The 23227-nt window shown below is 43.9% G+C and overlaps 2 protein-coding genes across 5 annotated transcripts in view; one reads left to right on the forward strand and one right to left on the reverse strand.

Moving 5' to 3' along the window:
• The window catches only part of XPOT (exportin for tRNA), a 181079-nt gene that overhangs the window by 38046 nt on the left and 119806 nt on the right, over positions 1-23227 (reverse strand). For 2 of the 4 annotated variants that reach the window (XM_055396455.2, XM_055396452.2), the window contains exon 1: positions 1702-2129. The exons of the other annotated variants lie outside the window; for them this stretch is intronic. The gene's annotated coding sequence lies outside the window, so the exon portion shown is untranslated. Of the gene's footprint in view, positions 1-1701; positions 2130-23227 lie in introns of those variants that run through there. 4 annotated transcript variants of the gene reach the window in all.
• The window catches only part of C6H12orf56 (chromosome 6 C12orf56 homolog), a 79787-nt gene continuing 74585 nt past the window's right edge, over positions 18026-23227 (forward strand). The window contains exon 1 of the mRNA XM_055396456.2: positions 18026-18470. Coding sequence (XP_055252431.2) covers positions 18219-18470 — 252 coding nt within the window. The 5' untranslated portion in view covers positions 18026-18218. The remainder of the gene's footprint in view (positions 18471-23227) is intronic.

Here is a 23227-nt window from a genome sequence, read left to right on the forward strand (position 1 = left end):
ACTTCTTTGACCCCCGACTGTTCAACTCTCCCAAACTGGATGAGACGCCCCGCCAAGTCCTGATAGGTTGTCACTGTCTGCTTTCTACTTTTCTCTCACTAACCTTAAACAGAAGGAATGACTGAACATTTGTCACTATGTTCCTAGGACATAATATAACATAGATTTTGGATTTGCAAAGATTTGGATTGGAACTCTAACCTGTTTTCAAACTGGGGCGACGTGGACAACTACAAAAACTGAGAGAGCCCTTTCTATGAAATAGGAAAATAAGAGCACTTGCCTCATAAAGCAGTAAAGACTTCAATGAGACAAGGTATGTAAAGCATGACTGGCATATAGTGGGCCCGCAATTCATAATTCAGAGCTAGGCACATGGGAGAATGGGAACTACTTGGAGCATTCTTGATTTATAGTATCACACTAGAAAACTGGCATTTTGAACAGATGTAAAAACAAAGGCACTGTTAAAAATTTGATGACAATTACCCTGAAAAATGCACACACAGAAAGAAAAGACGATCTGAATTTCTACGAATCCCAGATCGAGAAATTCTGTAAAAGATTCCTTGAATATGGCATGGCTTTAGGGAAAATTTCATAAACTCGGTCACTTTGATTCTATCAAGGGAAACAGCAAGCGGTAGTAAGAAAAAACACTGCAAATAAAATCCAAGGAAACCAACTTGTTACAGTTGTCAATAGAGAAAATCTCCCATGGAGAAGGCACTTGGATAATAATATGCAATGGTAAATCACCTACATGTACGCAAAAAACCTGAAAAGTTGTAACCTGTGCAGAAACGTGACAATTTCCTAGCAAAAGGTTGTGCATGAACACATATCTAACATGGTAAAGCGGAGCAGGCTTAAACATTTGTTACAATAAGATAAACCCTTCAATTACGCATCGAGCAAATGTTCAGGGGGAAGGCAAGCAAAATACTGAAAATATTAAGCCCTAACTTTACTATGGATAGCCATAAATTAAGAATCAAAACAATCTGGAAAAATTCCACCACACCTACTGAACACTGTTCTTCAGTTCCAAGGCTTAATCTTTCCAGCCTTTTACCACCACCCTGACAAGTCGCTTTAATCAAACGTAACTTCCCCCAGTAACAACTAATTAGCACTTTCAAAAAGTAATTCCCCCCCTCCCTGGTTTACAAGGAAACATCATGTTTCTCTACTCCTGCAGAACTGTGAGGAAGGGAAGAGCAAAAATGGCGTGTCCGTGCTGGCAAATTACTACACAGAAATAATACTTTTTTTCTTTTTTGTCCTGGGACGGGGTGGGGGTGGGGATCAAGTTTGAGGTCTCTGCAGTTGAAACTGCTGAGATACGCTGCAACTATTACAAACGGGCTTAGCCACTTTTATTATGTGGGGGCCACAGGCGATGAGGCCCTCCTCCGCCGGCCTTGCCCCTTTCCTTCCCCTGGATCCCTCCCCTAAAAGAAGCCTCGTGGCAACTGGAGTGATGAAACACCGGGCAAGGAGCGGCCACGCACTGGGGACGCACTCCGCCGCAGTTCGTACTACCCCCGCCCAGTCAGCCCAGCCTCGGGGCGCTCCGCCATGGAGAGCCCCCGGCCCGCACCCCTCTCCAGCATGGGGGCTGCCCGGGCCAGTCCTCCCGGCCAACTACCCTCGTGTGGACCGAACTGGGTCCTAGTCCCGCCCCAAGCCCCGAGTCACCTTCCCTATCACTCCATCCCGCCTGCCCGCCTGCACTCCCGAGGGCCGGTCAGTGGAGCCGCGCCGCAAGCAGGGAGCGAGAAGAGCGGCCCTCGTCCTCGTCACCGTCGTCCTCCGCCACGGCCGCGGCGCTAACGCTGGAGACGGAGCTGGCCGGGGCCGCACGCCTCTCGCCGCTCTGCGTCTCCTGGCGCCTTTTCTTGCGAGGCGCCGGGCAGGCAAGCTAGCAAGCTGGCGGGCGGGGTTGGCGCCCCAGGAAGGATAAGAGCTTGAGGGCCGGCTAACGCCGCCGCGGCCGTCGCCGCTGAGTCAGCGCGAAGCGCGCTCCCCGCGTCGGTGCCGCGCGGACCAAAGCCGGCAGCCTCATGGAGAAGGCTGACGACGGCCCGAGGTCCCGGACCGGGAGCCTACGACTCCCAGCATGCAATGTGCAGGCGACGCTTCCGGGCGACGGTACGCACACGCGCACCGGGCGCTCGCCGGGAGGCGTGGTCGCCGGGGCCTCTGGTGCATGCCGGGATGGCGGTCCGGCCGGAATCTTTCCATCCGTGAAGTCTGGTACGGCTTCTGCGCCAGGGCGGAGATCCGTAACCACCCCTCCCACCCCCACAAACCGGGCCGGGTTTGCTTCAGTTCAGTTCAGTTCAGTCCAGTCGCTCAGTCGTGTCCGACTCTCCGCGACCCCATGAATCACAGCACGCCAGGCCTCCCTGTCCATCACCAACGCCCGGAGTTCACTCAAACTCACGCCCATCGAGTCTGTGATGCCATCCAGCCATCTCATTCTCGATCGTCCCCGTCTCCTCCCGCCCCCAATCCTTCCCAGCATCAGAGTCTTTTCCAGTGAGTCAACTCGTCGCATGAGGTGGCCAAAGTATTGGAGTTTCAGCGTTAGCATCAGTCCTTCCAATGAACACCCAGGATCAATCTCCCTTAGAATGGACTGGTTGGATCTCCTTGAAGTACAAGGGACTCTCAAGAGTCTTCTCCAACACCACAGTTCAAAAGCATCAATTCTTCGGCGATCAGCTTTCTTCACGGTCCAACTCTCACATCCATACGTGACCACGGGAAAAACCAGAGCCTCGACTAGACGGACCTTTGTTGGCAAAGTAATGTCTCTGCTTTTTAATATACTATCTAGGTTGGTCATAACTTTCCTTCCAAGGAATAAGCGTCGTTTAATTTCGTGGCTGCAATCAGCATCCGCAGTGATTTTGGAGCCCCCAAAAATAAAGTCTGACACTGTTTCCACTGTTTTCCCATCTATTTCCCAAGAAGTGATGGGACCAGATGCCATGATCTTTGTTTTCTGAATGTTGAGCTTCAAGCCAACATTTTCACTCTCCTCTTTCACTTTCATCAAGAGGCTTTTGAGTTCCTCTTCACTTTCTGCCATAAGGGTGGTGTCATCTGCATATCTGAGGTTATTGATGTTTCTCCTGGCAATCTTGATTCCAGCCTGTGCTTCTTCCAGCCCAGCGTTCCTCATGATGTACTCTGAGTATACGTTAAATAAGCAGGGTGACAATATACAACCTTGACGTACTCCTTTTCCTATTTGGAACCAGTCTGTTGTTCCATGTACAGTTCTGACTGTTGCTTCCTGACCTGCATACAGGTTTCTCAAGATGGTAGTCCCATCTCTTTCAGAATTTTCCACAGTTTATTGTGGTTTTCTTAGCATGTTCCATAAAGACTTAGGGAGGTAGTTGGAAGGTTAGAGAACGGAGTCCCGGAGAGCCGCCTGTCGTGGTCCAAACCACGTGTGAGTCAGTTGTTTAATTTCTCTTTTATGATCCCACACGTTACCCAGCGTGAGCATCCCCCGACAAGCGCTGAAAATTTTTTGTCAGTTTAAACGTACCAGTATTTTTGTCATTCGTGAAAAGATACTGTTTACTTCGTGTAATACTGTTATTTGATTTATTCACCGATTAGTTTAAAATACTGAATACAGATAGTACAGGCTAAAGCTACATAGATTTGGATCCCAGCTCGCTCCACACCCGTTACCCCGCTCACTGATTGTCAACCTCAGTTTCAGGCACGTTACATAATCTTATCTGTACTCAGTACGATTTGATTTTTCTCGCTCAGTAGTGTCCGACTCGTTTCACCCCCATGGACTGTAGCCTGCCAAGTTTCTCTATCCGTGGGATTCTCCAGACAAGAATACTGGAGTGGGTTGCCATTCCATATGCCAGGGAATCTTCCCCCTGAGGGATAGAATCCGCTTCTCATGCATTGGCAGGCAGATTCTTTACCACTCAACCACCTAGGATGCCCCTGTTTACTCATCAGTAAAAAGGTGTATGCTAATAGTACCTACCTCAAAGGCTTGTTGTGAGAATTGAGTTAATACTTATGTTTGACATACAATAAGTGCTCTGTATTTAGGTTTCATGAAATGCAAAAAAGCAAAATGGCTGTCTGAGGAGGCCTTACAAATAGCTGTGAAAAGAAGAGAAGCAAAAAGAAAAGGAGAAAAGGAAAGATATAAGCATCTGAATGCAGAGTTCCAAAGAATAGCAAGGAGAGATAAGAAAGCCTTCCACAGTGATCAATGCAAAGAAATAGAGGAAAACAACAGAACAGGAAAAACAAGAGATCTCTTCAAGAAAATTAGAGATTCCAAGGGAACATTTCATGCAAAGATGGGCTCGATAAAGGACAGAAATGGTATGGACCTAACAGAAGCAGAAGATATTAAGAAGAGGTGGCAAGAATACACAGAAGAACTGTACAAAAAAGATCTTCACGAGCAAGATAGTCACGATAACGTGATCACTGACCTAGAGCCAGACATCTTGGAATGTGAAGTCAAGTGGGCCTTAGAAAGCATCACTATGAACAAAGCTAGTGGTGGTGATGGAATTCCAGTTGAGCTATTTCAAACCTTGAAAGATGATGCTGTGAAAGTGCTGCACTCAATATGCCAGCAAATTTGGAAAACCCAGCAGTGGCCACAGGACTGGAAAAGGTCAGTCTTCATTCCAATCCCTAAGAAAGGGAATGCCAAAGAATGCTCAAACTACCGCACAGTTGCACTCATCTCACATGCTAGTAAAGTCATGCTCAAAATTCTCCAAGCCAGGCTTCAGCAATATGTGAACTGTGAACTCCCAGATGTTCAAGCAGGTTTTAGAAAAGGCAGAGGCACCAGAGATCAAATTGCCAACATCCACTGGATCATGGAGAAAGCAAGAGAGTTCCAGAAGAGCATCTATTTCTGCTTCATTGACTATGCCAAAGCCTTTGACTGTGTGGATCACAATAAACTATGGAAAATTCTGAAAGAGATGGGCATACCAGACCACCTGACCTGCTCTTGAGAAACCTGTATGCAGGTCAGGAAGCAACAGTTAGAACTGGACATGGAACAACAGACTGGTTCCAAATAGGAAAAGGAGTGCATCAAGGCTGTATATTGTCACCTTGCTTATTTAACTTATATGCAGAGTACATCATGAGGAACGCTGGGCTGGAAGAAGCACAAGCTGGAATCAAGATTGCTGGGAGAAATGTCAATAACCTCAGATATGCAGATGACACTACCCTTATGGCAGAAAGTGAAGAGGAACTCAAAAACCTGTTGATGAAAGTGAAAGAGGAGAGTGAAAAGGTTGGCTTGAAGCTCAACATTCAGAAAACAAAGATCATGGCATCTGGTCCCATCACTTCATGGGAAATAGATGGGAAAACAGTGGAAACAGTGTCAGACTTTATTTTTTGGGGCTCCAAAATCACTGCAGATGGTGATTGCAGCCATGAAATTAAAAGACGCTTACTCCTTGGAAAGTTATGACCAACCTAGATAGTATATTAAAAAGCAGAGACATTACTTTGCCAACAAAGGTCCATGTAGTCAAGGCTCTGGTTTTTCCCGTGGTCATGTATGGATGTGAGAGTTGGACTGTGAAGAAAGCTGATCGCCGAAGAATTGATGCTTTTGAACTGTGGTGTTGGAGAAGACTCTTGAGAGTCCCTTGTACTGCAAGGAGATCCAACCAGTCCATTCTAAGGGAGATTGATCCTGGGTGTTCATTGGAAGGACTGATGCTAACGCTGAAACTGCAATACTTTGGCCACCTCATGCGACGAGTTGACTCACTGGAAAAGAGTCTGATGCTGGGAAAGGTTGGGGGTGGGAGGAGAAGGGGACGACCGAGAATGAGATGGCTGGATGGCATCACCGACTCTATGGACATGAGTTTGAGTGAACTCTGGGAGTTGGTGATGGACAGGGAGGCCTGGCGTGCTGTGATTCATGGGGAGGCGGAGAGTCGGACACGACTGAGCAACTGAACTGAACTGATCGTTAAGTATGTACTGAATATAGAGAAGGTTACCCTCAGTGGGACCACAGTGAAAAACAAAACCTGGGAGAAGGGAATGGACAGAAAAGTAGAATAAAATTAATGTAACTATATAACAGCTACATTTATTTTGTGACCTGCCCCGTGCAAAACACTGCACCAGGCATTTCATATATAAAGTATCTTGAGTCATTTTACATCACGTTTGTAATTTACTTGTTCAAAATGTCCGGCTAGGATTCCTGTTCTATTTCAGTGTATCCCGATGCCTAGTACCACCCTGTAGTTACAATTCAATAAGTGAATCATTGCATGGATTCTTACATTAGCTGTGTGGATCAGCTACTGACTATGGTAGTTCAATACTAATCCTGGTCCAAGTGGCTCCAAAGCCTATACTGTGTTCAGTATATGCCCCTGTATCATCCTAAAGAACTTCAAAACACAGTCTATTATATTGCTACTATCTTTGCTTTTTTCATTTGTAAACTCATTTTGTGAATACTTCATAGTTAAATTTTTATCACATGAAGTTTATCTACAGCTTATCTAATATCTATACCTTATCTACAGTTTATATAGTAACACTGGCCCTTCATGGTAGTTCAAATACCTAGGACTGTAAAAGTCTTTCCATTTTGTAGACACATTATTTCATAATGAATAAGGAACTACTTGGACTCCACCAGAAGAGGATCTGAGAGGGATATGAAATTTGACCATTCCATGTTCTGGTTCCCCCATGTATAAAGGAATGGACAGTTTCTCATTTCAAACTAATATAAAATGCTAGTTATCAAAATATTGAAAAAGAACAGTCATTATTTTAAAGTATGTGCGCTTGCATATGGGCTTCCCTGGTGGCTCAGATGGTAAAGAATCTGCCTAGAATGTGGGAGACCCAGGTTTGATCCCTGGGTTGGGAAGATCCCCTGGAGAAGAGAATGGCAACCCATACCAGTATTCTTGCCTGGAGAATTCCATGAACAGAGGAGCCTATAGTCCATGGGGTCTCAAAGAGTTAGACATATGTGCTTGCATATGACAATGCTTTTACTAACTGCCAACATTTTCAACGTTTCCAAGGCAAACCATTCAATACCACAGTAATCCAAGTCTATGCCCCGACCAGTAATGCTGAAGAAGCGGAAGTTGAACGGTTCTATGAAGACCTACAAGATCTTCTAGAACTAACACCCAAATAAGATGTCCTTTTCATTATAGGAGAATGCAAAAGCAGGAAGTCAAGAGATACCTGGAGTAACAGGCAAATTTGGTCTTGGAGTACAGAATGAAGCAGGGCAAAGGATAATAGAGTTTTGCCAAGAGAATGCACTGGGCATAGCAAACACCCTCTTCCAAAACACGAGAAGACTCTACACATGGACAACACCAGCTGGTCAATACCGAAATCATATTGATTATCTTCTTTGCAGCCAAAGATGGAGAAGCTCCATACAGTCAGCAAAAAGAAGACTGGGAGCTGACTGTGGCTCAGATCATGAACTCCTTATTGCCAAATTCAGACTTAAATTGAAGAAATTAGGGAAAACCACTAGCCCATTCAGGTATGACCTAAATCAAATCCCTTAGGATTATACAGTGGAAGTGAGAAATAGATTCAAGGGATTAGATCTGATAGATAGAGTGCCTGATGAACTATGGACAGAGGTTCATGACATTGTACAGGAGACAGGGATCAAGACTATCCCCAAGAAAAATGCAAAAAAGCAAAATAACTCTCTGAGTTATTTACAAATAACTGTGAAAAGAAGAGAAGCAAAAAGCAAAGGAGAAAAGGAAAGAGTCTCCATTTGAATGCAGAGTTCCAAAGAATAGCAAGGAGAGATAAGAAAGCCTTCCTCAGTGATCAGTGCAAAGAAATGGAGGAAAACAACAGAATAGGAAAGACTAGAGATCTCTTCAAGAAAATTAGAGATACCAAGGGAACATTTAATGCAAAGATGGGCTCAATGAAGGACAGAAATGGTATGGACCTAATAGAAGCAGAAGATATTAAGAAGAGGTGGCAAGAATACACAGAAGAACTATACAAAAAAAATCGGCCCAGATAATCATGATGGTGTGATCACTCGCCTAGAGGCAGACATCCTGGAATGCGAAATCAAGTGGGCCTTAGGAAGCATCACTACAAACAAAGCTAGTGAAGGTGATGAAATTCAGTTGAGCTATTTCAAATCCTAAAAGATGATGCTGTGAAAGTGCTAGACTCAATATGCCAGCAAATTTGGAAAACTCAGCAGTGGTCACAGGAATGGAAAAGGTCAGTTTTCATTCCATTCCCAAAGAAAGGCAGTGCCAAAGAATACTCAAACTACTGCACAATTGCACTCATCTCACACACTTGTAAAGTCATGCTCAAAATTCTCCAATCCAGGCTTCAACAGCACATGAACCATGAACTTTCAGATGTTTAAGCTGGATTTAGAAAAGGCGGAGGAACCAGAGATCAAATTGCCAACATCTGTTGGATTATCGAAAAAGCAAAAGAGTTCCAGAAAAATATCTATTTCTGCTTCATTGACTATGCCAAAGCCTTTGACTGTGTGGATCACCACAAACTCTGGAAAATTCTTAAAGAGATGGGAATACCGGAACACCTGACCTACCTCTTGAGAAATCTGTATGCAGGTCAAGAAGCAACAGTTAGAATTGGACATGGAACAACAGATTGTTTCCAAACAGGGAAAGGAGTACGTCAAGGCTGTATGTTGTCACCTGCTTATTTAACGTATATGCAGAGTACATCATGAGAAACGCTGGGCTGAATGAAGCACAAGCTGGAATCAAGACTGCCGGGAGAAATATCAATATCCTCAGATATGCAGATGACACCACCCTTATGGCAGAAAATGAAGAAGAACTAAAGAGCCTCTTGAGGAAAGTGAAAGAGGAGAGTGAAAAAGTTGGTGTAAAACTCAACATTCAGAAAACTAAGATCATGGCATCTGGTCCCATCACTTCATGGCAAATAGATGGGGATACAGTGGAAACAGTGACAGACTTTTATTTTGGGGAGCTCCAAAATCACTGCAGATGGTGACTGCAGCCATGAAATTAAAAGACGCTTACTCCTTGGAAGAAAAGTTATGACCAACCTAGACAGCATATTAAAAAGCAGAGACATTACTTTACCACAAAGTTTCGTCTAGTCAAGGCTATGGTTTTTCCAGTAGTCATGTATGGATGTGAGAGTTGGACTATAAAGAAAACTGAGTGCTGAAGAATTGATGCTTTTGAACTGTGGTGTTGGAGAAGACTCTTGAGAGTCCCTTGGATTGCAAGGACATCCAACCAGTCCATCCTAAAGGAAATCAGTTCTGAATGTTCATTGGAAGGACTGATGTTGAACTTGAAACTCCAATACTTTGGCTACCTGATGCAGAGAACTGAGTCATTTGAAAAGACCCTGATGCTGGGAAAGATTGAAGGCAGGAGGAGAAGGGGATGACAGAAGATGAGACCATTGGATGGCATCACCGACTCTATGGGAGTTGGTGATGGACATGGAGGCCTGGTGTGCTGCAGTCCATGGGGTCACAAAGAGTCAGACACAACTGAGCAACTGAACTGAACATTTTTGAGCATTTATTATGTTCCAGAAAGTGTTCTTAGTGTTTAGACATTAATCCTCACAACTCAGTACTGTCATTATGCCCATTTTATAGATAAGGAATCAACTGAAAGTTAAGTAGCAGAGCTGGGATTCAAACGCACACAGTCTGACTCTAGAGTCTGTGCTGTCAACCCGTCTCTCAAATGAAGGTTCATTAAAGGATGATGACACTGTAAAACTATTGTACTAGTTCTTCCTATGAATATGCTGAGGCACCTCTCTTATAACAATAAAATATTGTTTCTATCCCATATTTCCCTTTTCTTACAATTGCCAGAGTACTTGAAAGAACCATAATAGATAACATTTATATATCGCATTATGGATTACAGTTTGTCTGCATATAACTTTTCTAATTTGTTCCTCTTAGCTTGTAGGGATAGAACAGATATCATCATCATCACTTTTAATTTATAGTTAAGGAAACCAAGGTGGATCTATTTTAAGTAACTTACCTTAAGTCACATGGGGCTTTCCTGATGGCTCAGTTTGTGAAGAATCCACCTGCGATGCAGGAGACACAGGAGATTCAGGTTTGATCCCTAGGTCAGGAAGATCAGATCCCCTAGAGGAGGAAATGACAACCCACTCCAGTATTCTTGCCTGAAAAATCCCATGGACAGAGGAGCTTGGCAGGCTACAGTCCAAAGGGTCACAAAGAGTCAGACATGACTGAGTGACTAAGCACATGCACACACCTAAGTCGCATAGCTAGTAAATGTTGTATTAGAACCCTAAACTCTTGAATCTAGGCTTCCTGTCTTCAGTATACCATACATTTTTGCCTACACTTAATCCTCCAGTCTCTCACTTTTTGTAATATATTTTCTATCCTCATTCTATTGAAACCTAAAATTATCCAATCCTGTGACATTTTTATTAATTTACTTCAACTTTTCCTTTGACTATTTCCTTTCTCCTTGAAATTCTCTCCTCTCTTGATTTTGACACTGTGTTATCTTCAAACTCTCTTATTTCATTTTTCTGATGACGCCTCCTACTTTTACTCTCTTACCATGTCTTCCCCAAGGCTGCCTTCTTAGCTATGTGGCTTTCTGTTTTCTGCCTTTGCTCTCAGTAATTATTTCCACATCTTCAGTACTCATTTCTATGAAGATCTCCCCTTCTCTACTTCTGGTTCTAAGATTTTGTACTCTCAATTTGTGTTACAAGACACCTAAACATCTCAACCAGTACATAAAGTCTAATACATCCAGAAACCAAAGTCATGATCTTCCCCACAAAATACACCTGAATTCTGATGTGGCCATTTCTGCCAATGAATCCAGGTCCTCAGCACAACTCAGCACTCTTGGGATTACTTTTGTTGCTTTCATGTTCAATGACACAGTTCAGTTTCAGCCTAGCGCTATCACATCTGTCTTTTCTGTTCCTTTCCTTATTTCCTCTGTCTGACATTAGGCTTTCAAAGCTTCTCTGCTGGATTTACTGAAGGAAACTTATCCATTACTTGAAAGTTATCTTTAGGTAGTAAGACTGCAGGTGATTTCTGTTATCTTTCTTGTAACTTTTTGGATTAAAACAATTTTTTTCCCACAGTGAATATGTAGTACATTCTTAAATTTTTTTTAAACTGTAGTAAAAGGGAAAAAAGGAATAGTTTCATTGACTTTGAGAATTTATTGAATGCTCTCTCTCTCTCATGAAGTGACTCTACATTTCCGCAACCAGGTTTGTTCAATCATTTCTTTGATGTGCTTTTTTTTCATACCTCTCATGTCCAGTACTCTTGCCTGGAAAATCGTATGGACAGAGGAGCCTAGTAGGCTGCAGTCCATGGGGTCGCAAAGAGTCAGACACGACTGAGCGACTTCACTTTCACTTTTCACTTTCATGCATTGGAGAAGGAAAAGGCAACCCACTCTAGTGTTCTTGCCTGGAGAATCCCAGAGACAGTGAAACCTGGTGGGCTGCCATCTGTGGGGTCAAACAGAGTTGGACATGACTGAAGCGACTTAGCAGCAGCAGCAGCAGCAGCATGTCATTAATATATTTTTGTTTTGTATTAAATTTGTATGGTTGTATTACTCACCTAGTACTCAATTCTTGAAGACTGAAAATAAGTTCTTTCTGATTCTGTTTATGGATAACAACTTCTCAGTAAGTATTTGTGACATGTATTGAATTGAACCTGAAATAATATAATGTGAGCTGATAAACACTGAGTTCTTTGTCAAATTTTCTTCATCTCAGTGCTTATTAAGCCTAGCGCCATTGTTGCCAAAGCTCATTCGTAATGGGCTTCCTGGCAGAGAAAGAAGTTGGAAAATAGGTCAGGTGAGCTGTCTTTATTGGATTCTAGTTCAACCATTGGTTTCTTTTATAGGAAGTGGGTGTGAAGCAGAAAGCCTGAGGCAGAACAGAGCACTGGGGCATTATATAGTAAAAGAAATGTTTGTTTTAATCCAACGCTTTGGATGGTTCCTTAGACTTCATTATAATGACATGTCTCTATATTTCAGTTGATTGCTAAATGTTGTAGATAATTTAAATGGTCAGTATCTGTTAATACTAAGTAGAAATACCAAGGGATTCCTAATTCAGACGTTTTAAAAATTCAGCTTCTATTTACCTATTGCAGACTTCAAGTATCTCTCTTTACATACTGTCTGTCCTGATTTTCAGGTTGAGAGGTGGGAATACTTGGGATCCTAAGACCCATGGAAGGGTACTTCTAATTTGAAATCCTTACAGGGTTCTTATGACCTGCTCACTTCTCCACCAAAACTGCAACTAAAAAAAGAAAAGGTAAAAATTCCATTCCTTTGTTTGTATGTTTGTGTATGTAGATTATGTTTTTGTCTTGAGCTGTAATCTAAAATGTAAAAAGTTAGGCTTAGTTCAGTTCAGTCGCTCAGTCGTGTCCGACTCTTTGTGACCCCATGGACTGCAGCACACCAGGCCTCCATGTCCATAGCTAACTCCCGGAGTTTACTCAAACTCATGTCCATAGATGCGGTGATGCCCTCCAACCATCTCATCCTCTGTCATCCCCTTCTCCTCCTGCCTTCAATCTTTCCTGCCATGGGGTCTTTTCAAATGCATCAGTTCTTCGCATCAGGTGGCCAAACTATTGGAGTTTCAGTTTCAGCATCAGTCGTTCCAATGAATATTCAGGACTGATTCCCTTTAAGATAGACTGGTTGGATCTCTTTACAGTTCAAGAGACTCTCAAGAAGTCTTCTCTAACACCACAGTTCAAAAGCATCAATTCTTTGGTGCTCAGTTTTCTTTATAGTCCAACTCTCATATCCATACATGACTACTGGAAAAACCATAGCCTTGACTAGACAAACCTTTGTGGTAAAGTAATGTCTCTGCTTTTTAATATGCTGTCTAGGTTGGTCATAATTTTTCTTCCAAGGAGTAAGCGTATTTTAATTTCATGGCTAGAGTCACCATCTGCAGTGATTTTGGAGCTCCCCAAAATAAAGTCTGTCACTGTTTCCACTGTTTACCCATCTATTTGCCATGAAGTGATGGGACCAGATGCCATGATCTTAGTTTTCTGAATGTTGAGTTTTACACCAACTTTTTCACTCTCCTCTTTCACTTTCCTCAAGAGGCTCTTTAGTTCTTCTTCACTTTCTGCCATAAGGGTGGTATCATCTGTATATCTTAGGATATTGATATTTCCCCTGGCAATCTTGATTCCAGCTTGTACTTCATCCAGTCCAGTATTTCTCATGATGTACTCTGCATATACATTAAATAAGCAGGTGACAAAATACAGCCTTGATGTTCTCCTTTCCCTATTTGGAAACTACCTGTTGTTCCATGTCTAGTTCTAACCGTTGCTTCCTGACTTGTATAAAGAGTTCTCAAGAGGCAGGTCAGGTGTTCTGGTATTCCCATCTCTTTAAGAATTTTCCAGAGTTTGTTGTGATCCACACAGTCAAAGGCTTTGACTCAGTCAATAAAGCAGAAGTAGATATTTTTCTGGAACTCTTTTGCTTTTTTGATAATCCAGTGGATGTTGGCAATTTGATCTCTGGTTCCTCTGCCTTTTCTAAATCTAGCTTAAACATCTGGAAGTTCATGGTTCACATACTGTTGAAGCCTGCCTTGGAGAACTTTGAGCGTTACTTTACTACCATGTGAGATGAGTGCAATTGTGTGGTAGTTTGAGCATTCTCTGGCATTGCCTTTCTTTGGGATTTGGAATGAAAACTGACCTTTTCCATTCCTGTGGCCACTGCTGAGTTTTCCAAATTTGCTGGCATATTGAGTCTAGCACTTTCACAGCATCATCTTTCAAGATTTGAAATAGCTCAACTGGAATTCCATCACCTCCACTAGCTTTGTTTGTAGTGATGCTTCCTAAGGCCCACTTGTTAGGCTATCACCCAACAAAGAAAAATTTGATATTACTACTTTGTATAAGGGGAACTGAATGACCACATATGTACCAGGAAATCACATACTGGTTCAATTTATTTTTAAAAGACGTAGTGTTCACTCTGTTCCAAGTACCTGTTCTAAGTACTCAGAAACATTGTTAATCCTCATAATAATCCTGTGGGGTTGGTATTATTACCCATTTCACAGATCAGCAAACTGAGGCACTGAGCATTTAAAGTAAGCTGTCCAGGAATTCCCTGGCATTCAGTACATAAGACTCCTCACTCTCACTGCCAAGGGCCCAGGTTTGATCCCTGGTTGGGGAACTAGGATCCTGCATGCTGTGCAACACAGCCAAATAAAAATGTTGTCCAAGGTGATTTTTTTAACTACTGAGTGAGAGCTGGAATTTGAACCCAGGTCATCTAGCTTTATCCAGATGTCTATCCAACCTAGAGAGCATATTAAAAAGCAGAGACATTACTTGGCCAACAAAGGTCCATCTAGTCAAAGTTACGGTTTTTCCAGTGGTCATGTATGGATGTGAGAGTTGGACTGTAAAGAAAACCGAGCGCTGAAGAATTGATGCTTTTGAACTGTGGTGTTTGAGAAGACTCTTGAGAGTCCCTTGGACTGCAAGGAGATCCAACCAGTCCATCCTAAAGGAAATCAGTCCTGAATGTTCATTGGAAGGACTGATGCTGAAGCTGAAACTCCATTACTTTGGCCACGTGATGTGAAGAATTGACTCATTGAAAAAGATCCTGATCCTGGGAAAGATTGAAGGCAGGAGGAGAAGGGGACGACAGAGGATAAGATGGTTGGATGGAGTCATCAACTGGATGGACATGAATTTGAGCAAACTCCAGGAGCTGGTGATGGACAGGGAAGCCTGGCGTGGTACAGTCCATGGAATCACAAAGACACTAAGTCGTGTCCAACTCTTTGCAACCCTATGAACTGTAACTCACCAACTCTCTGTCCATGGAATTCTCCAGGCAAGAATACCGGAATGGGTTGCTATTCCCTCCTCCCAGGGATCTTGTACAGGATCTGTACCAAATGCTTCCTGAGTTTAGTTGGATTTAGAAGATAAGGAGTAAATGCCTATGTAGGGTGTATTTATGTTGTTGTTGTATAATCACTAAGTCATGTCCGACTCTTTTGTGACCCCATAGGCTGGAGCCCACCAGGTTCCTCTGTCAATAAGATTTTCCAAGCAAGAATATTGGAGTAAGTTGCCATTTCCTTCTCTAGGGGATCTTTCTGACCCAGGGGTCAAATCCATACCTCCTGTTTGGCAGGAGGATTCTTTACCACTGAGCCACCTGGGAAGCCTATGTTTATATTAACTATTCTCATAAAGCTTATCAAAAGATAAGGGAGTACAGATACTTTACATGTCTGTAGTCCTTTCATAATTCATAACTCATTGCCTTTGGTCCTTCCACCAACTCTCTAGTTAGCAGGGTATATGTTTAGTAGTGGTTTCATTACACAGATGGTGAAATGAAGCTTAAAAGGTGAAGTGACTTTTCAAAAATCTCAGATACTGAGCAACAGGATTAGTGCTCTAATCCAGTTCTCCTGACTCCAAATCCAGGGATCTTTCTCCTATATTAAACCCCTTTCCTGTGATCTGAACTTTGCTGTTACCTTGACAACAGTACAGAACAATGAGTGCCTGGAAACCATGATACTGCCTTCTCTGTATGCCACAAAATTAAAAAGTTAACTGAGGTCACCTTAACCACCAGACCCTTTGTTAAATTCCCTTCTTTGTGTGCATAATCTTCACATTTGTTAAGCCTAGTACCCTTGTCACCAGAAACTTGTCTGTGGTGGGCTTCATGGCAGATATACCAGATATGCTTTCGTTTCTGGTCCTGATCCAGTCATTCTTTTTCTTAGTCCCGGGAAGTGGCTATGAAACAGGGAGCCCATGAGACATGAGACAGCAGTCTGGACTGAGGCCTGTTCCCCACTTAGGCCTCCCATTCCAACCCTGCAGTAGCCATTTCCCTCTCAAACACTCCTGAGGTATGACAATTTGGCAAACGTGAAGGGCCTTTCCTTCTCTTGGTTTGAGGCAACAAATTTCAGAATGGGTTAGATGGGAATAATCCTTACTTCAGAGGAAATAGCCATGATCCTGGGGCTCCCTTTTCATCCAGGTATGATATATGAAGAGTCAGATGCATGATCAGATGCTAAGAAAACTTCAAATGCTAGGTCATTTAAGATTTTGTCAGCAGGTGGCACTTCTCTCCTTACTCAGCAAATACAGTCTTTCCAAAAGAGAAATATTGTTTCTATTCCTTTGCTGCTATTGAGTTTCTCAGACTTCTTTCAGTCAGTTCAGTTCAGTTCAGTTCAGTCGCTCAGTCGTGTCCGACTCTCCACGACCCCATGAATCACAGCACGCCAGGCCTCCCTGTCCATCACCAACTCCCGGAGTACACTCAAACTCATGTCCACAGAGTCGGTGATGCCATCCAGCCATCTCATTCTCCGTCATCCCCTTCTCCTCCCACCCCCAACCTTTCCCAGCATCAGAGTCTTTTCCAGTGAGTCAACTCGTCGCATGAGGTGGCCAAAGTATTGCAGTTTCAGCTTTAGCATCAGTCCCTCCAATGAACACCCAGGATTGATCTCCTTTAGAATGGACTGGTTGGATCTCCTTGCAGTATAAGCATCTAAACATTTCTCCTCAGTTCCCTCAGTTTGTAGGGATTTAATCTACATTATGTTTATGTTTTAATTTATTTATACTGTTTCCACAAAGGATTTGAAATTGCTGACAACACACAGTATGCAATAGTAAAATATGAGGAAAATGAAAATGTAAAATGCAATAAAGAATACATAATTCAATACTGGGTTGCAGGTAGCTGGAACAAATTAAACAAAATATACATATACTGTTTGCATTGTCTCTGGGTCTCTGGGTGAATCGGAAGGGAGAGAGAATGACTTTTCTAGGATTTGAAATTAAAATGAAAGTTCTCACCTAGGGTTACTGGAGATAGGTTTCTGTTGCTGTGATCTCATCTCGTTAACCTAATTTACAATAAGTTAAGGCACTGGCGACCCACTCCAATACTCTTGCCTGGAAAACCCCATGGATGGAGGAGCCTGGTAGGCTGCAGTCCATGGGGTCGCCAAGAGTCAGACACGACTGAGCGACTTCACTTTCACTTTTCACTTTCACACGTTGGAGAAGGAAATGGCAACCCACTCCAGTGTTCTTGCCTGGAGAATCCCAGGGACGGCGGAGCCTGGTGGGCTGCCATCTATGGGGTCGCACAGAGTTGGACACGACTGACGTGACTTAGCAGCAGCAGCAGCATTCCTGGTCTGTAAAAGTGAACAGTACTTGTTACTACCCTGAAACCTCAAGGCTGCATGTTCATCATTTCTCAGCTTCTAAGTTTCAATTTTTTAAGAGACGCAGGCTTCACCCGTTCATTAATCCTACACAGATTGAGCTCCGACTGCCTACAGGGCGTTGTCCTGGGCACTGGGAACAGAAGCATATCCATTAGGTAGACCTGGGTGTGCGGAAAACAATTTATAACAGTCTTTTCTGTCAGAGAGCTTTTATGTAGGTGCAGAAAGAAGAGCTACGTCTCTACTCGTGAAAAATTAGAGAGCTATGCCAAGCAATTTTATAATCAAGTGCTAAATCTTTGTGGTTGATTTTAATAGAGCTCTAGGATTGTTTTATTTAAAAATAAATCGGTAAATTTCATCTCGTTCAAGTTTGTAATAGAAAACCAGACCAAACCCGAGGCCTCGATGCTTGGTCCGCAACAGCTAGGCTAGGGGAGGGTAAGGGGCCGGGGTGAGCAGAGGGCCCCGGGATGCTTGGCAGAGAGCCCAGAAGGACCAGAGTCTCGCCCCGCCCATTGTTGTCGGGGACTGAGACCAAGATTGGGGGGCGGGGCCAGACGCGGGGTGTGTGTGTGTGTGTGTGTGTGTGTGTGTGTTGGTGTGTTGGGGGCGAGAGGGGCGGTGGTGGTCAGGGGGCCGGACGCAGGAGCTCCGAAGCCGGGGGCCAGCCACCAGCGCCCGGGGAGGCGGCCGCGCGCTTCGGCGGCTTTGTGGCGCGCGCGGGTTCCACCGCGGGCGGCGCGGAGGCGGGGTCGGGCAGAGGCGTCCGCCGACGCCGGCACTCGGCGGGGCCGCGGGCGCCCCGCATGGCCAGCCCCGCGCGCTACGGCTTCCCAGCGCGCAAGAATAGCCGCCTGGACGCCTTCCTGCGGCGGCATCTGCCGCCCGAGGTCTACGACGCCGTCCGCGCCTACGAGCAGTGCATCGTGGTATCTGACTCGGAGAAACACACCTTAAAGTACGTGGTGCTCACTGACCGGCTCATCTACCTGACCGAGAACCCGCCCAAGTCCATCCGACGAGTCGTGGCGCTGCGGGACATCGTAGCCATTGACCTGGTGAGGCGCGCACACGGGCTCGCGAGAACCCCTTTCTTGGGCCCCCTAATCCCTGTTACACGCGAGGAGGAGGAGGAGGAGCTTCCCCACCCTGCCCTGGACTCTTGTTCTCTTTAACATATACTTCCCTACTAGCAGCCACATAGGAAAACTGGATTGCTGTATGCATTCCGAATAAAGATGCTTCTACCATTCTCATTTTGTGTACCGGTCACCCCTGTCCCCTCAAATAGGACGACAGATTTGAGAACATAGCCTCCTACCAGAAATAAGCTTTAAGGTCATTCTTTCGTTAATTAAGCACTCACAGTGGGCCAAGCACTGTGCTAGACTCTGAGGATGAGAAACTGAAACGGGGCCTTCCTAGAAGATTTTGTGGGAAAGACAGAAAACCAAAACCAATGCAAATAAATGCCATGTAAGAAGTACGAATATGCCTTGTTTATTTATGTTTTATCTTTAGGGCTTAGACCATGTTAGGCACTCAATATGAGTAAGTGAATGAATGCATAAGTGCATGCACTGATAAGATTTGTATGGGTCGCATGGCAATCTCTGGCAGGTATTTCATCCAATCCAGGCTCAGGCCATGCTGGGAAAACTTCATGGAAGGAGTGTCATTAGAGCAGGAGCCTTGAAGGAGATAGAGTCTGTCTCAGTTTTTAGTTGCTGCTACTGTATCCCTTTCATCCAGCAATAGATTTACCTTATAAACCAGCAACAGCTTGGAAGCAGTCTCCTCTCCAATTACTGTTTTTCCCCCCTTGGCTCCCTTTGTCTGAATCGCTCTCCAGGTGTGTTCTTCCTTTATCCACTGGGGACAGGTGTCTAGACTCCTGTCTCTTTCCCTCGCTTGAGTCTGTGCATCTCCCAGGGGAGAAGCTAGCAAGCCTTGATGGGGCCAAGAAAATCATAGCTTCTTTGGAACATGTCTGTTAGAAAATAATGAAATTGAATGAAAAAAGTGAAAGCTTTTTCTACTTAAAATACCTCCGTGGACTGATATCACTATGCTGATATCTTTGCTTCACTTTGATCTCAGGTGGCCTCAGCCTGCAGGGGATTGAAGCAGGATTCCTGGCCAGAGATTGAAGTCAGCCACCCAAGTGACAGCACTGAATCCTAGACTAGAACATCAGGGACCAGTGGTCAGTGACAAGGCCCTTGCCTGTCAGCTGTGTAGAATTGAATTTCCACATAGAGACAGAAAGTAGTGAACAAGTAAAGCATTTATTAGGAGAAAAAGGGTATTGTGGATAGACACACAGGTGGTCTCAGAGAGTTGCGCCCTTGTGGTAGTTTGAATCACTTTAATGGGGCATTTCTTCCAGGTTTCCTCTGGCCAATCATCTTGCTTTGCCTGCTTGAGTCCATATTTGGTATGCATCAGGGTCTTTCCATGTATGTGCATGCATCCCTTAGCCAAGATGGATTCTAGCAAAGAGGCCGATCCATAGGTTGACATCACTTAATATGTGATATGGGGTGGTGCCCCCTCCCTTTAGACCTCCAAGAAGCCTTTCTGCACATATATAGTCAAGACGGTCTCCTTATCCTCAAGAGTGATAAATATGTGGTCTCTTTAATCTGGGCAGGCTTAACGTCTCTTTCTTTCTGCTATTTTGGAGTATCTGTCCATAGGGGATGAACTCCAGCTGTTCAGCCTGGGGCCCATCTATCTCCTGCCTTACTTTGAGCAAAAGTTGGGAGTAAAACTACCTTTTCCTCACTGCTACTATTTGCATTCTCTTGAACTAAAATTTTTAAAAATTTAAATTTCTGACCAAATGTTTTAGAAAACATTAGATGGTCAACTTTTTTCCTAGTGTCTGCAGTGTAAACATGTATTCTTTGGACAGAAAGTAATGATTTTAGGATATTGTTACTCTCTCCCAAAAGAGACAGTATACATATTTCAATAGGTGTCATACAGTTTTCTTTTTAAGCTGTCAGAATCTGCAAAGTACAGTAAAGCTCCCTAGGTCTCCCAAGCCAAGAATACTACAAAAAGACATACCTGATCATGCTTGATTTATAAAGTTTACCTTTCTGGCATATAGGAGAGTGTGTAGTGTCTATAAAGGTACTGAACAAGTCTCAAGATTTCAGCACTGTTGATAGAATTATTTTTTTGGCTGTGTTGGGTCTTGGTTGCGGCATGTGGGACTGTTCAAGTTTCGGAGTGCAGGCTCCAGAGCATGAGGGCTCTGATGTTGAGACATGCAGGCTTAGTTACCCCACAGCATGTGGGATCTCAGTTTGCTGACCAGGGATTGAACCGGTATCCCCTGCAGTGGAAGGCAGGTTCTTAACCACTAGATCACCAGGGAAGTCCCTGTCGGTATATTGAATGTCCATCTTACACAATATAGTTTAACTTTGGTTAAAGCTATGGAAGGCAGAATAATGACTCCCCAAAGATATCTCCAGAACCTGTTTCTATTTTATATTACTTCCTATTTTATATTATACAACAAAGGGGAATTATAGTTGCAGAGCTTCCTAGGTGATGCAGTGGTAAAGAATCTGCCTGCCAGTACAGGAGATGGAGACGTGGGTTCGATCCCTGAGTTGGGACGATCCCCTGAAAAGGAACTGGCAACCTTATATTCTTGCCTGGAAACTTCTATGAACAGAGGACCCTGACAGGCTACAGTTCATGGGGTCACAATGAGTTGAACACAACTGAGCAACTGCATATGTATGCTAACCAGCTGACCTTAAAATTGGGAGATTATCTTGGATTATATGCATAATGTAAATATAATCACTAAATCCTTAAAAGTAGAAAAGGAAAGCAGAAGAAGAGTCAGCAGCAGAGAGATGCCCTATAAGAAAGACTACTGCTGGTTTTGAAGTTGGAAGGGGGCCACAAACCAAGGAATGTGGACAGCCTCTAAAAGCTGATAAAGGCACAGATACATGTTTTTCCCTAGAGCCTCCAGAAAGAATGCAGTCTTGCTGATACCCATTTTAGATCAGTGAGACCCATTTCAGACTTCTGACCCCAGAACCATTAAGAAAATAAGTTTGTGTTATTTAATACCACCAAGTTTATGAAAATGTGTTACAATAGCAATAGGAAATCAATACAGAAGTGTTTTCTCTTATGTTTTAAAATGGGTAATTGTTTAAAAAACATTATTTCAGTGAGTAATAAGTACACTGGAAAAGACTCTGATGCTAGGAAAGGTTGGGGGTGGGAGGAGAAGGGGACGACCGAGAATGAGATGGCTGGATGGCATCACTGACTCTGTGGACATGAGTTAGAGTGAACTCCGGGAGTTGGTGATGGACAGGGAGGCCTGGCATGCTGTGATTCATGGGGTCGCGGAGAGTCGGACATGACTGAAAGACTGAACTGAACTGAACTGAACTGAATAAGTACAATCATGCCAAGCACAAATGCCTTGACAATCTTTTTGCTGAGTTTTTATTAGTTATTATTATAGTTCAGTGGCTTGTACTAAATTTGCTGACCTATTGAGTGCAGCATTTTAACAGCATCAATTTTAAGGATTTTTTAATAGCTCAGCTGGAATTCCATCACCTCCACTAGTTTTGTTTGTAGCAACGCTTCCTAAAGCTCACTTGACTTCACACTCTAGGATGTCCGGCCCTAAGTGAATGACCACTGAGTTTTCCAAATATGATCACTGACCATCTCAATGACCATCGTGGTTATCTGCGTCATTAAGACCTTTTTTGTATAGTTCTGTTAGGTAGGTAGAATAGGGAAAAGGAGTCTAAAATGGCGGTGGCCAAAAGACAAGGAAGGGAAAAGCCCGTGAAAATAGAACAAAGGAAGGTCCGAGGACTGAAGTGAGGACCTCAGGTAAAACAAACAACACTCCTGGCTGGCCCAATTTACATAGGGCAGGCCCAGGGGGAAAAGGCATATAAAAAGAGGGACCAAAGCTAGCCCCCCCGCCCCCACCGCGCACTGGGCGCTCTTTGCGTTCCGCTTCTATCCCGGGAGCTTCGCTGAATTGGGCTCCTGCTGTGCTTGGCCTCTTCTGTGCAGAGGCTGTTCCAGCCAGGTTAAACCCGAGTCACGGCACCATAGATGTCACGCGTGTGTTTGTTCCTCGGTTTCTGTCTCCTCACAACAAAGATTTGGAGTGACAGACATTAAAGCCCCCTTGGCGTGTCACAGCTCTCAGGTCTCGGACAGACCGTGTTATAGCTCTCAGGTCTCGAATGGACTATGTTATAGCTCTTAGACAAATCAGTGTAACAGCTCAGTGTTACAGCTCTATTTTATTTAGAAGATAGTAGGAAAATCCATCTTCAAGGTGTGAGGGCACGTCAAGAGAAGAGCGGGCCAGGTTTGGCTCCTCTTTTTATATGCTTTTTCCCCCTGGGCCTGCCCTATGTAAATTGGGCCAGCCAGGAGTGTTGTTTGTTTCACCTGAGGTCCTCACTTCAGTCCTCCGACCTTCCTTTGTTCTATTTTCGCAGGCTTTTCCCTTCCTTGTCTTTTGGCCACCGCCATTTTGGACTCCTTTTCCCTATTCTACCTACCTAAGAGTTCTTCTGTGTATTCTTGACACTTCTTAATCTCTTCTGCTTCTGTAAGGTCCTTACAGTTTCTGTCCTTTATTGTGCTCATCCTTGCATGAAATGTCCCCTTGATACCTCCAGTTTTCTTGAAGAGATCTCTCAGTTTAATTCAGTTCAGTTGCTCAGTCGTATCCGACTCCTTGGGACCCCATGGACTGCAGCACACCAGGTCTCCCTGTCCATCACCAACTCCT

Source organism: Moschus berezovskii, chromosome 6 (assembly GCF_049115385.1).
Source record: "Moschus berezovskii isolate FMDL1 chromosome 6, NW_MosBer_1.0, whole genome shotgun sequence".
NCBI classification, from domain to species: Eukaryota; Metazoa; Chordata; class Mammalia; order Artiodactyla; family Moschidae; genus Moschus; species Moschus berezovskii.